The following is a 15,164-nucleotide window of genomic DNA, read 5'->3' on the forward strand; positions in this document are numbered from 1 at the left end:
TTTCTGAAYTAGAAATGCTATTCAGAGTGTGCAAAAAAAATGTAAGTTAGAAATTAATGCCAAAGTGGTGTAGTTTAAGTAGCACAATAGATACATTAATAGATACATCACTTGTTCATGAATAACTGTATACAAACTGAAACAGTATTAAAATACACATTTTTCATAAAAATACTGTTGACACTTTATATCTAAATAAGTCATTTTTAGAAAGATGGTATGAAAAAATTATCATAAAAAGCATTTCCTGCAGCAGAATTATGTCATAGCTTTTTTCTTTTTTAATAAAAAWAACTTATCCAAGCACTTTAAGTAAGAATTTATTGGTAACTGTGATCCACTTCTCAGGTAAGAGTGCATACTGTACGTACACTATAGCATTAAGTTAGTTCTGTGTGAAATGGGTCATGGAATACTGCATGTGGAGCAGCTGAATTCTAATATACCAAAGCTTGTCGAAGATAAATGTCACATTCTTCTTGCTTAATATGCAAGAGGAAATTATTCTTTATGCATGTGTACTATATGCATATACTGAAGAATAACTTTGTACTACAATCCTATCTTGCCACACTTTGACCTTTTCATCATCTTTCTTCTAGTTGGATCCAAGAATCTGCTTCCTGCCCAATTACCCCATCAGAGACCATACTGGTATAAGAAAAAAAAAAAAAAAAAAACTTTGAAGTCAGATATGCTACAGTCTCCAACTGAAACAGATGTTCTATCAGGTAACATCTGAAATGATTCATTTTTAAACTTACTGTGTTTATTTTCTGTGATGTTGCTGTAACACTATGTTGTTACATTTACACTAGTAATCCCTTTAAAATCCTTTAATGTCAGCAGTTTAAAACCACCAATTTGAATATCATTAATTTATGCTTAAGGCCTGTGAATAAGAGCACCRTAATTATCTCATATTGAATGGAAGAGACTTCTGTTCATGAAATACCTGTCAGTTGTCTTCTCTTCCTTAAAGATATTACAGTAATATGTTCATTGRAAAGAGGGTAAGAGAGAGAAAAGCAATTTAACAACCAGTCTTTTCGCTTGTTTCTGTGAAAATGCCTCTATTGAAATACTTTTGAAAGTAATCATTTACCAGTAGAATACCTCAAATATTATGTATTCTGACCAAGTCACAGGATATGCCTGTTGGACTTATCACCAGCTGAAAGCATTAAAAACAAACAAAAAAGGAACCCAAATATTTAAAAGCAACTGGATAATCTGTCAACATGACAGTATAGGATCTGTATTGCATACCCCTGAGTTACCATGATGGGTATAGCAGCACCAGTTAGAAAACATTCTGCAATGCCAGCACTGCACTGTGGTCCTACGCTATGCTATATTTTCATATGCCCACAGATTTTTCTTTAAGAGCACTTATTTCAAACACAATTAAGTAGAGGAWTTTTTTAGTTGCATTGGTATTAAGAGAAACGTCAAAACAGTATAATCAACTACATCATCAATATAGCCCATCTATAGTGTTAATGTACTATTTAGAACCGTGTTCCAAACCTTATATATCACTGTTTTCTGGGAAGCTCATTTTGCCTTTTGTTTTCTGCACCAAAGGGAAAAAGAAAAAAAGAAAGTCTCATAGAAATCATGTTGTGCCAGTTTTGAGCAAAATGTCCTGCAAATCATCTGGAAGTGCTAGTATAATATCATCAATGTGCCTTTGCAGCTTTTTCAGTGTATCAGTTTTCACAGGAAGATGGTCTCTGCCAGCCTGCAACTGCAAAAGTACAATAAGACACGTTTTCAACTGAAAATGCAAACCTATTTTAATACAAACAAAAAGAACCTATTAGTGAATYCAGAGAAGGATTTCCTTGTTTGCTCACCAAGTAGGAATTTGAACAGCAGGTTGAGATCTTTTCTCAATATCTACACACCAGCATGAGATAACACTAATTTAGAGAGACTTAATAATAAGTATGCTTGTTTTTCTGCTTCTCTGGTGATTCCATCTTGTTCTCAGATGAGTTACCAAGTTTCAACTGGCTTTAACAAAACAAAATGATGAAAATAGTTGGCTTCTGACCTAGCTAGCTAATATTGTCAAGTTTTGGGTATACAAAAAGATAAGGAGATCATTAACATAATCAAAGGTAATCACTCCTGACTAACTCTTCAGTCATGGCTTAATTAACCTATTTTCCTTTAGTAACCTAGATGACCAATACCTTGAGCTACCTAGATCTGAAAGCATATTTTCCTCCAAAGTACCTATAATACAACTATTTAATACTTTTATCTAGTTAAGTGAATTTCAGCAAATTTCAAATCAGTTCCTTACCAGTTTATTCTTCAGCTTTAAGACAAGATCCACTGTTTCTACCTCAGTATGCTTCTGACTCCAGAAAACCAAGTTCTAATAAAATATTGAAATATCTATGTCAAATCATACAGTTTTCAGAAGTAGCAGTAGTTGCTTACATCTAATGTTAAGAATTCATGTCTTTTTCCTTATACTAAAAATACTGGCTTTTGTACAAAAAGATCCAAGTCCTGAATCAAAAGAATCAAACCAATAGGAGTAGTAATACATTCATCCATTTCTTGGTAATAAGTTAGTGACAAATATAGTTGAATAAATTCTATGTGATACAGCCAACGTAACTGTTACCCTACAAACTGAGGGCTGCTGTATTTCTGCCATATATTTTGGCTGCTACAATGTACTGTTTGGGAACTGTAAGGCAAGTGATAAAAATCAGTAGGTTTTAATTTTTTAATAATCAGTAATCAGTCCACTTTCCACATTTTAAGCTATGCCGTTGATTATTTKTTGTTATTCTCTCTATTCCTATATTTCATCCTACCATCTGTTTCCCTCTTGTGATATTTCTATTTCAGCCATTCTCTTCTTACTCAAATAAGTAGCTGAGGTGGTATCAGCACAGCCAACAGAATACAGCTGATAACAAAATAACTCATAAATGATCCTAAGTTAAATATCAATAACAGATTTCACTTCTCTGTTTCTAATTAATGAGTCAGTTCTAGTTCAGTTTTAGATATTATCAATATCTTGTTAGTTGTTCCTTTTCTATGGCACTCAATGAATTTATACCTACAAAGAAAATAAAATACTTTTTAGTAATGATATAGAATTAATTACATGAAATACCACACAAGGAAGCTTATTGAGGTAACAATATCAAGTAGGAGATAAAAAAAAAAGTTTGGGGAGAAAAAAAACACTCCATGTCAAAACATGTATAAGTAAAAATGGACTGAAGGAGGTATTTTACAGATGGTGTCAGTTATTATAAAAAATTAACTGTATTTCRTTATTGTTTTCTTTTGCTATGTTAATTCTAGTCTATAATTGGCTAAATAGTTCATAATTAACACTATCAGAACTGACCAAGTCATCAGCACCTTAATTGGCACAAACAACGTAAATAACAGCAATGTGACATTGACGGAAATTTTAATGTAAGTAGCATAGTTACCAACCTCATTGCAGAGTGCTTCCAAATGAAGGGCCTCCAACTTCTGTGTCATTTCTTTCTGCCGGCTCCTAAACCAACCATCAAAGTTTGGTGATTTCAAAAAATGCCTGATAAAACACAAAAACAAAATGATATTTTGAACACACTATGATAGCACACCGTTTTCTGTGCCATTGACTCAATTACTAAGAAATTGTTTTGGAGGTTGAAGAAGGTATTGGAACAATTTTTCTATTCTTTCAGATACATATTCTATTTCAAAGCAGAATAGAAGAGGTGCTTCTTTTAATCCAGATAAAGATGGGAAAAACATGGAGCAAATATCTTTGTGTTTGATTGCAAAGAGGAATTGCAAAGAGGAATCGTGTTTGGACTAGGTTAAACACACAACTCCTCCTCCTCCCCCAAAAAAGAAAAAAAGAGGGAAAAATAACACACAAAAACCCCACTAATCTACTGGTATATCCATTTAGGAGGATATTAGAATTCTGTTAAGGACTAGCAATTCTCATCAAATCACATATTCTAAAAGCAAGAACACACCTTCAAATCAATGGAGACCAAATTGCTCAAGAAGTCATATTATCTATTTGCCTTCATTTAAATACAAGTTTATTTCTTATGTTGAAGAAAGAATTAACCTGTAAAGTCCTATCCAATCCCCTTTTAACCCCGAAGTGAGCTGTGGTCCTGCTTTCTCCAGTGTCTTCATGAAATCCTCTTGGCTAAACTGTCTCAGTGGTGGTGGACTCTACAGAAAAAGATGAATTATATGATTTATATAACATAATTTTAAGTGACCATTTCCAGCTCATTGCAATTATATATCCTTACCTTCCATGGTGATATACATTTTTGCAGAGGCATTAAACTTGCCACGTAACGTTCCTGGAAAAAAGAAAAAAAGAAAGCTTGTTTATATGACCAGCCCTTAAGAAACATTAAGGAAAAGGATGTGAATTTCAAATACTGAGGAAGCATTAGAGATTTGCTTCTTACTCTGATGATTAAAAAAAGTACATATGCATTTTTCTTTGCACAAATGCTATGCAGTATATCACAAGTGAACACCCGAAAATGCAGTACAACAAAATATACAGAGAAATGTTTCATTTTGAGATCAAAGCCTGCTGTGTTTCATAACAGACATCAGGCTACTATATTCTGTATTTTCATGTTAAGTGTTGCAATTACAAAAGGGTAAGTTTACAGCATTTTAGTAAAGCTAATACAGACCTTACTATTAAATTTGTCTAGCTCAAATATGATCCAATAGAATTAAGTCTAAAACAGAAAAACGTAAATCACCAYCAAATCTATCCCATATCATATTAAAAACCATCATGGGTTAAAACTTACTAATGGAATAATGAAACTTTCTGTCAATTCCAAAAAATAACGCCGAAGAATCACACTCTGAGCTTCTGASGGACGTTTCTGCTGTACACCCTTTAAAAAAGGATCACAATACAAGTCTGTTATCATACTGTCACCCCCAACCATTAAAGCAAAACAGTTGCAGCAAGTTCTTGAGTACAGATATTCACTATTTAGCTGGTTTTCTTTTTTTTCACATGAATTTTAATGTCAAATTCAAATAAAAAAATGAGAAGTTTCTAAAGACATACTTATGTATAAGTTAAAATGAGAGAAAGAGAGAATTAGTTTCCATCACTTTAAGTATGTGGCCATACCTCATTCCTAAATGAAAACAGTAGCGTATGTCAATATACCAAATTTCTATTAATATAAAGTATTACCTTTTGTAACTGCTTTATGATTTCTTCATCTTTGTTTAAGTATGTCTTATAAGATGTATAAACCCCTAAAAAGAAATAGGAGAGAAAAAGGAAAAGGAGTTTACTATCAAAGGAAAAATGGAGTAGTATGTTCTTTTTAATTTTGAAAAAAAAAAAAAAAAAGAATGCTTGAACTCCAGAGCAACTTATTACCAGGTTTTGAGTCCAAAGTTTTTAGRTTCTTGAGTTTCTTCACTTTCACCTGCTTTGGAACTTCACCTGCCAAAACATTTAAAGCCATCTTACTGTAAATCATCACTCCTAAAATAAATACTATAATATTAATACTATAAATACTGTAAGATAGAGCTACCCTGCTACTGAACTCTGAGACAGCAAGTGACATTACAGTATATTTTTAAACACAGTACTGCAGCAGAATTTCTTTCTTACCTGGTAGTTTAATATCTCCAATTCGAATAATGTGGGGCCAGTGCTGGAGTGTTTTAGCAAAAAAAGGGTTTGTCACCCCTAAAATAACAGACGGTCTAGAAATATAAACACAATAGTTCACATATTACAACAAGAACTCTGTCTTCATAGTTACATTACACATGCTTCTCAAATGTGCCTAACAATCAGTGTCTGTTCAGATATCAGAGGAATTTTGTTAAAAACAGAATTGATAACTTTGGAATCCAATCCCAAATCAAGCTCATCTTCAATAATTCATCTAATGAAGAAACATCATAACAGTATGATTAACAAAATTATGATAAGAAAAGGAGAGAAGTACTTTCTTAAAGCAACTTCACAAATATAATTTTGTGGAAGATGAGATTCATGTTACTCAGAAATACTCTAATTTCTCAAGTATTTAAAGCACTTTTAAACAAATTGAGATGCTTTTTAAGTGATAGTCTTCACTAGAACATCACCCAGATTAATTTAAAAACAGTTGTATGAAAACAAGTCACTTGATCCAGTAATTCAGGTATACAAATTGATTATTATTTTGTACCTTGTCATTTCAGACCAAATATTGCAAAGGTGAAGCCTTGCTGAACATTAAAAGAAAAAAAAAAAAAAAAAAAAAAAACCACACAAACACTCCCACACCCTGCTTTCATATTTCCAATTTTACTTACTTTACACCAAAGGAACCTCTTCAGCTAAGAGCAACTTATTTTTAAGATAATGTTGTTTCATATTTTCCCTATCCTGGTTATTAGAGTATTTAAAATAGCTAATTATTGTATTCCATAAGATAAGCCTTCTTTATAATTCTAAGCACCAACTTCACAATGAAATCTGATTTACTTACGGGGCTTGTGTTCGAGTTGTATATTCTTTGAATTCACTGTCATGTATGGTAAAGTATGGCCTGAAATCACTGCAGTACTTTAAAGGTGAAATGCAACTGCAGAGTGAAAAAAAAAAGTCATGAAAGAATACAGAAGCCTACAATTTTAAATCTGTTAGATTTAGATTAACTCAAGTTGCACCCAGCTACAAGCTGCAATGACTCGTTCAGTTATTACTTTGGAAGCTCCATTGTATTTACCTAACAAGTGCTAGCACAGTTTCTGAAGATTCAGATGGCGATGGTGCCATCACAACAAGTGGTTCTCCTAACAAGACGAGCTCCCAGAGCATCTGAATGTGAAAGAACACTGGACAGAAACACCTAAAACCAAATCCAAATAAGTTAATATACTTCAAAGAACTAGAAGATAAAGGTTTTTAATTAAGCCACAGAACTGCATAAAAGGATGTTTCAAGTAACATGCAAAAGTGAYTACAAACCAAAAATTATTACTGCAAAAAGGAATACATAAAAAAACTGCAGTTTCAACCTGCAATATGTGTGTTTTTAGACAGCATGACAGGAAAAGAACATTACAAACAAAATTGATAAACCTAGCTTTCCAACTAAGAGATTTTTGTTACAGAACTCTCATTCATCTTGGACTTGTGGGAACTCGCAACTAGGGATAAATCTGTCTCAAATCGTACCTGAACAGGTCTACTTCATGAACAGTAGGTAAGGCCACAGAGATTTGTGCATCTGTCTGAAAGATATTATAATGCTAGTTTTCAGTCGCCATATTATGCAAGTATTAAAACAGTTTCTCTTAAATGCTTACACACATAGGATCATACATACCCTAAATACATACTACTACACAAGTAACTATTTGCCTAAAAGCAAAATTTCTCTCCCATTTATGGGCATATGCCTTTCAGTCTGAAGGCACAGACTTGTTTTGTATGCAGCTTCTAAGTTCAGTAAATCTTTTAAATACTGTCCTCCAAAAAAACTACCATTTACTGTAATTTCACTCACAGAAAGGATGTTTGGAGTTAAGTGATTTCATTAGTCCATCATCCTCCTCCACAAGTCGGAGGATCAACGTCCTGTCTTAAGGTATCTGACGTAACTGGGTTAAAAAACCTGTTCTGGAAGGAATCCATTCCTAGACTCTTCTACTTTACAGTTTTAAAGACTGTGTATTTCATTACTACAAAGTATATGAAGACTTGCCCCAATCTTTTCTGAAAAAAAAGCTTTTAAGTGTGTGAAGGCAGCTATTTCCGGCGGTGTATACAATAGCAAGATCTCTACCTGGTGCATATTCTGTACTACTTGGGTTGTTCCAGGCTTGTCACGGTATGTTGGAATCCGCAACTGTGGAAGAAACAAAGAAGCAAACAAAAATTTTCCTTGTATCTAATCCAGCAGAGACGTAAAATATGGACAAGATATAATATTTAAAAAAAAAAAAAATTGGTACCAAGTGATTCTTCACTTACTTTATAGAACATTCTCATGACAACAGGCACAGAACTAAAGGCTGTAATATCTATAAATAATTGCTAATGGATGAATGTAGGCAATTCCCAAACATCTGCCAGTCACTGTCATCACCCAACATCCAGAACAATGCTGCATTAAGATTTTTTTCCTTACAGAAGAGCTTCAGAAACTTTCCTTTCCTCCCCTGACAATATACACTCCCCTTAGCCATAAGCTTGAAAGGACCTGCTATGAATTTGCTTGCAACTGCAGTCTCTAAATGCAATAAGTGCACTTCATTCCATATGAAGATCTTATCACTCCTTGAAGCCCAGTTCTGAGCCACCATTTAACGACAACAGTTCTTCACCACACACTAGAAACAACTTCAATAGCTTTMTTCAGACATATTACACTGTTACTGAAGGTTAGCAACAGCCATGAAATTATTCTCAGGCATGTAGGCCAAAACAGGCCTTTTTTTTTTTTTTTTTGTTAATCTTGTAGGAGTTAATTATGAGTTGCATTGAGATATTTCTTCTGTCTTCATAAACTACATATTAGTATTTTTATTAGTCTAGTTTAACAATAAATATAGCAAGAAACCTAATTAGAACCTTCCCTAGCCTCAGAGTAAGTTTGTCTATTTCTCTTCTGAAGAACGAGACATTTAAGGCAGAAAACGCCAAGTACATAAACAGTGGACATAAAGTTAAACTTTAAAAAGCACAAGATTATGTACCTTCATTACAACACCCATAATGGGCAAATGCAGTATTTCCCCTGGAACTGGAGGTGGCCAACGATCAAYGTCACTGCAAACTTACAGGAAAATTTAAAAAAAGATTGTATAGCTATTTTACACATGCTATAACTCATGACATTGTAGTCAACTTTGTATACTATCTTAAATTAATGCTGATATTTCACAACCTTTCTACTTATCTCTTGTTCAATTCACACTCTGAAGTTTTACTGCATTTTTGACATTTACAATAATTCTAATGAAATAGCACGTTATAAATTATTCATGTCAAGAAACTGGTACCAGCTTGTCTTCCATTCTTGGTAGCAACCACATTCACAATCAGTTTAAGAAACATGCTGTAAGGGAAACCATGCAAGTACATCTCAAGAAACTTTGAAGAAAGCACACACAATGTAAGTGCACACTTATCTAAGATATATGTTGAACTGAAACGCACATACTCAGGAAAATCATCCAAAACACACGTCAGTTCACTAAAGTTTGAGCTGAATGAAGACAGGCATGCAAGCTGGAATGGGACACTATTGTTTCTCAAAAAAAAACCCCAAAACAAACAAACAAAAAACCACCACACACACGGTACTTGAAGAGCACGTCCATAAATTTAGCAGTGACACTACCTGCTTCCAGGAAAGCTTCACTCTTTTCAAAATATTCTGGTGCTATTTGCTTAAGTACAGTGCGAAAAAAGTGGATGTATGGTAGCTTGCTGACGAGAACCAAGGACTGGAACAAACAGTAAGAAAACCCCGTGTAAGAACACTGTTTTAACTTAACCTCCTTCCTCAGGAGAACTTCCAGTTCTAGTAGTAATCCTCATACAGTATCAAGTGAATTTTCCACACAAACAAGTCAACCACACATTTAACATCAGGCAACTGCAAACAATCAGTTCCCAGGAGTTCCAAACTAATTGCTTTAAGACAAAACAATGTTTTCTTCTGAGAGTGCATCTGGAATGTACTATTGATATAAAGTGTGATCGGTTTACTATAAGTCACAGTAACAGCCATATCTGCAAAAGATAACTATAAACTACACATTAGAGACTATTCTTCTGGGAGACAAACTAAACAAATTCTTCCTTGGCTACATGCAGACTTAGTAAACAATGTGTACTGTAAGAACACAGTAATTGCTATATGTTTTTCTTTTCCACTTTCCATCCAGTGCTACATAAGCCTCATTTAAATCATTCATAACAGTAGCCACAAAATGGCTAAGAGATCAAGCTACTCATACTCTTCTTTCCAAAGCCACTCAAACAGCTGTGAAATTAATATGTTGCTAAGTTAATTTAAATTACCTTCTGGAAATAGCCTCTTTTTAATGATTTGTCTCTAACTTGTCTGAAATACACATAGCCATAGTAGTAAGCTGGATCCTTCTGGAAAAAAAAGAAGAAAAAGAAAAGAGGGAATTCAATACAACAACCTGATGTCATCTTTCTTTTTGAGCATGAACAAACTTACTTCCTTACAAGCCCTGAAGGTGATTGAACGTAATAAACCATAAGGACTACCCTTTTTATTGGCATTAAAACTTTTATAATTCCTTTGAAGAAAAAGCAACAGTGTGAGGAAATGAGTGTGCTTTGTCTTGGCTATTCTTTCATCTATATTCTCTTGAAACTATGGAAGCAATACTAGATTTCCCCAAGAAATACATCAACAGGTAATTTTGCAAAGTCACTCCGAAAAGATTTTAAGAGTTAAAAAACAAAAGACAAACAAAAACCCTCACACCTTAAACAGCTSTGGCTTTTGAATAAAGAGAAAATCTAGTCTTTCTATGCATAAAATAGCTCATAAAAAAGCCAGGATATTAAAGATGCATTCTCTCACATTTCAAAGCTAAAACATCAGCTTCATTCTTCCTACAAACAGGAAATCAACTATTTGCCATAATAACAAATCTAAATTGAATCCGAGTGACACTCCCACTAGCACAGTTTCTAGAGACAACTTTCTGCTCAGAACAACTTTTTAACCATTACCTCTCTTCAGTAACTCCTCCATCTTTAAAAAGTGAAAAGGAGAGACAGAGAGGAATTGCTAGGACAATTGCTAGGAAGACTTAGGAAAACTTAGGTCTTTTTATAAAAAGTTATAAAGCACTTCAGACCTCCAGTAACCATCCTTAAATGGTGTTCAGCATGTTTCTAGTCAGTAATAAAATAGGGGTGGTCACCAATGTAATTCCTTCCAGTGCAAAATAAATAATGACTATTTAGAGGATAATTATCAGGACACATTATTAAATATTATCATAATGACATGCTACAAAAAGAAAAAGCTTTGCCTTTCAGTGCATCCTATTTGAGTTTTTGAGCTTCTACCTAAGCATGAACATCTATCCATTATTATCACCCAGACAAGATGAACTCCATTGTTTCTCATTCCCAACCTTTAAGTAAACCGGTAGATCTCTATCCAATTGGTCCAGAAAACAACACAATGAGACTTTTCTTCCAGAAGACCGTCGAAATCTAAAACAAAACTGTGTGTCCCCAAGACAACCTATATAAGGGGAAGATATAAACAACAAACAACAGTATTTGGAATGTTTTATTCTCATTTTTTTAAGTGATAACAATAAATATACCTCTTTAGAGCAAAAAAAAAAAAAAAAATCTCTACCTCACAAGAAATTTATTAGCTGCAAGGACTTACACTGTCCCTAACATCTCTGCTAGTAGCTGTCCTCCCAATATTATTCTGCATTTTATTGCTCTGGCTGTACAGTTTTCGTCTTCACCACAYGTCATTTGTGGCTGAATAACTTCATTTGGCTTTTTTGACACCAAAGAGGTGAAATTTAATAGATCGGTCATACTGTAACAATGCGTTGTAAATAAATATCAATCCCATATTTAAGTAATGCATTTGCTATTAAGGCAAAGTGTCATCCAGAGAGCTTCAGGAGAGGACAGACTTTTCAGTAACACTGAAGGAGTGAAGCCTCCCTTCAATCCTATTCAAATTAATTTCCTACGGGAAAGTTTAGCTAAATATACTGACTACTTGCAGTCTGAAAACAAATTACGGCAAATTTTTGAATCAGATGTCACAGGAACTTTCCCCAGTGGAATATATAACYGCTATATCAGGACTTGTATCCCTGATATCCTCATGGCTATTTTCTCACCATTAAAAGTGTTGTTTGCTGTTTAGGGAAAACAAACAAACAAAAAACCACCAAGCTGCAGGACCAAAACAAATAAAAAAAACCCCACAAAACAACTACTGAAGTTCAAAAAGATGACATAAGTATAAGCTAAATAGACTGTGCTATGTGCTATTCACATGCTATGCAGTGAGGGAGACGAGTAGAATGGAGAGAACATGCAGGCACATCACGATCCCAGCAGACCTCCTTTAAAAGCAGCAGCCCACCCTTCTCAAAGGCAGTGGAGTTAACATGAAGGCAATCGACTGAAAGACAAGATCCTGAGCACTGCCAATTTACCTTGCTGAACAGTATCCAAAATACACATCTGCAGTGCAAACCTTCATGTCAACAGCTACAGAAATGATATGACTTCTATGCCAATAATAAAACATTTTCTCCAAGTTTATGTAGTTATTTCCCTTCATTTAACTTTTGGTATTTGCCTAGTTTGCCTTATATGGAGATGACCTAGAAGTAAGCTTCCCTTGGTTATTAACGTACAGTGACACCGTTCCGAATTGGCGGCTCTTCCTGTATGGAGGATCTGAARAGGTAAATGGCTCTTCTTTCCTCAACTATCCATCCAAAGCAAAAGTACTAACTATAATTGTATTAAGACACTTAGATTAAAAAACACAGTGAGYGTCGTGATCTCATGCCCATTCAAGTCACTTCCATCACAGCTCATGTACATATATTAAACAGAAACTTCTCCATCAACCTCTTTAAGAACCATCATGCTGCAGAGCAACAGAAACAAAGAGCAGCTATAGGGACAAGTTTGTTACTACATGTTTGGACACATTAAGGACATAGAACATGAAAGGCAGCCATCTGCACTTCTGCCACCTCTTCCTACAGGTGGTCTAAGTCAACAGCCACGTGCCTCCAACTCCTCCAGCAGCAGAACACAAAAAGTTTAGATGAAAGAAGAATTCAGCAAGCAAAACTACACACAGCAACAGAAGCAAAGAGAAGAGAAGAAGGTTTAAGATAACCAAGGCTTTTCCCTTCAGGACTTTTAAATTCAAAGCATTTAGAATGAAAAGTCAGTTTCACTCTCGCAAATTTTTACCTATTTTCTAAATTTTAAAAGAGTCTCTCATCCTTTGCATCAGCTTTATTAAATCCTTTAAAATCTGTGTCTATACTTTTGCCTACAATGATAGTATTGTTTTGTTCAAGAGAGATGTTAAAAGATTTTTTTTCTTTGTTTACAAGGTATTCTGAAACATCTGCAAGCATGTCGTCTGGAAGGTCTTAAATATTCACGTTCCTGATATTCCACTTATACAAAACAGTCCTCAGCTCTTACTGCAATGCACATAATTGCAATTTTATATTTAACCTATTCTATACTGTAATATTATTACATAATGATATTTGCATAAATCTCAAACTAATAACAYAGACATATACAGGTAAACCCTGTTTTACACAGCATAACCCAACAACAGATTCAAACCTTTGTCCACAGAGCAAAGGAAGCACTTACCTGAATTGGAATCGGGAAAAGACAAATAGCAAATATTGGTCTTCTAAAGGATGGAGAAAAGAGAAAAGAAAAGAAAAAAGGACAGCATTATATTTCAAAAAAGAACTGAGAAACAAATGGGTTTTTTTGTTTGATTTTTTATACAGCAACCATGACTTACCTCTTTATCTGTGAGTTTTGAATGTGGGGGATATATAACCTACAGGAAAAGAAAAAGGTAGTATTTTATTTGACAATTGGATAAATTAAGCCATAAATTTCTCCTTGAAATATTTTAAGGATAATGGCCTCACATATTTATCTATTCTTAGCTTATTTTTCAATGGTAAGCTCTTAAAGCCTTATGCCTGTTCTTACTTTGTACATGCTTTTCTAGCCCAAGATAGTCACCTATCATTGCAAGATATTCTGGAATGGAAGAGACAGCACAGATACATACCACAAGTTAGATAAATTAAGGTTTTTGTGCAACTGCTGTATAAAGGAGAGGAAAATTATACTTCTTTGCTTAAACTAATACTTAGGAGATGCAGTGGCAGGTATTAAAGAAAGCTGTTTGTTCACTAGTGCCTCTATGTCTTTCCACAAGTCAGAGGGTGATGAGTAAAAGCAGCAACAACTCAGTTCTGTCCTGTGATGTGTTCCATCCTGTGTTCTATCCTGTCCTGGCAGCCACTAGGAGCAGAGAACTGCAGGAGACCATAATTCTATTGCTCCCTTGTCTCCCAGAGCTCACCCTCACAATTAAATGGTCCTTTGCACACTTTTATTTCCTTCCTCCAATAAATTTAAGCTGCTGGGCCAGAAAGCCCCTAAATTAACAGCCTAACAGGCTAGCTATTCTGAAAGCTATTCACAGCTTGCAGTGCTGTAGCAGACCCACTGCTATGAAGCCCAACTTTATTCTGTGAATAGAAACTTCAAACTGTTAGTGAAAGAGGACCTTCTTTCTGTCAAAGACACAACTTTTTCTTCCAGGAAAGGAATTTGAAAGTGAGACAAAACTGCTTGCTTAGCAACTTCCTCATCTTCTAATCCTCAACTGCCTCATTTGCACACAGCAGAGATTAATGGGGCTGTTATCACCCTAAGAGTTGCCTGCAACAAGACAGMGGCTGTGCTGCCTTCACCCTTGGGGAACATCATCTGCTTGTCACAGATCATAAAGATAACTCTTGCCTCGGCTCTTAACACCACCTTATAACATGATGCAACTACAGCTTAGAAAGCCAGGATGCTGCGCTAGCTACKTGCTTGCATTTCTCTTGCAGCAACTCTGTATATCAATTATGTATTTTAATTTTTGCAGCACCTAACTAGCATTGTTTGCCAGCCTTCCATGAATGTATGCTATTAGTGATAAGAAAGATGGAGAATAAGAAAGAAAAGGGCGGAGGGAGGGAGCAGGGCAGCTCTCCGGGGCGCTGCGGGGCGCTGCGGGCCGCGCTACGGCCGCCCCCTCGGCGGCGGCCGGCGGGACGGGCAGGCGGGACGGGCGGCCGGCGGGACGGGCGGCCCCGCGCGCCGGGATTTCGCACTTGCCGCCGCCCCAGAGGAAGCGCGCGATTGCGCCCGCCGCCGCGCGTACCTCCACGGCCTGGCCCAGCTCCAGGTCGAAGCCCACCACGCACACGCAGTGCAGCCAGGCCGAGAAGCGGTCCCAGGGCAGGAGCGAGAGGCGCCGCTCGGGCGCTGCCGCCGCCGCCGCGTCCCCACC

General features: G+C 35.7%; 1 protein-coding gene across 1 annotated transcript; it reads right to left on the reverse strand.

The window, feature by feature from the left end:
* Positions 1 to 346: 346 nt before the first annotated feature.
* DENND6A (DENN domain containing 6A) lies at positions 347 to 15,153 on the reverse strand. The gene is made up of 20 exons (XM_026035395.1): positions 15,036 to 15,153; positions 13,608 to 13,646; positions 13,448 to 13,490; positions 11,188 to 11,300; positions 10,088 to 10,168; positions 9,402 to 9,507; positions 8,755 to 8,834; positions 7,842 to 7,904; positions 7,232 to 7,287; positions 6,780 to 6,902; positions 6,540 to 6,635; positions 5,669 to 5,763; positions 5,429 to 5,494; positions 5,237 to 5,301; positions 4,836 to 4,925; positions 4,311 to 4,364; positions 4,118 to 4,227; positions 3,481 to 3,583; positions 2,315 to 2,389; positions 347 to 1,750 (listed from the first exon to the last, which is right to left on the reverse strand). Exons 7-20 carry the CDS (start codon positions 8,770 to 8,772, stop codon positions 1,619 to 1,621), a joined length of 1,146 nt encoding a protein of 381 aa, XP_025891180.1. The 5' UTR covers positions 8,773 to 8,834; positions 9,402 to 9,507; positions 10,088 to 10,168; positions 11,188 to 11,300; positions 13,448 to 13,490; positions 13,608 to 13,646; positions 15,036 to 15,153; the 3' UTR covers positions 347 to 1,618.
* Between the last annotated feature and the right edge of the window lie 11 nt (positions 15,154 to 15,164).

This window comes from Nothoprocta perdicaria, unplaced genomic scaffold (genome assembly GCF_003342845.1).
Source record: "Nothoprocta perdicaria isolate Ctin4 unplaced genomic scaffold, notPer1 scaffold_16, whole genome shotgun sequence".
Lineage (NCBI taxonomy): Eukaryota > Metazoa > Chordata > Aves > Tinamiformes > Tinamidae > Nothoprocta > Nothoprocta perdicaria.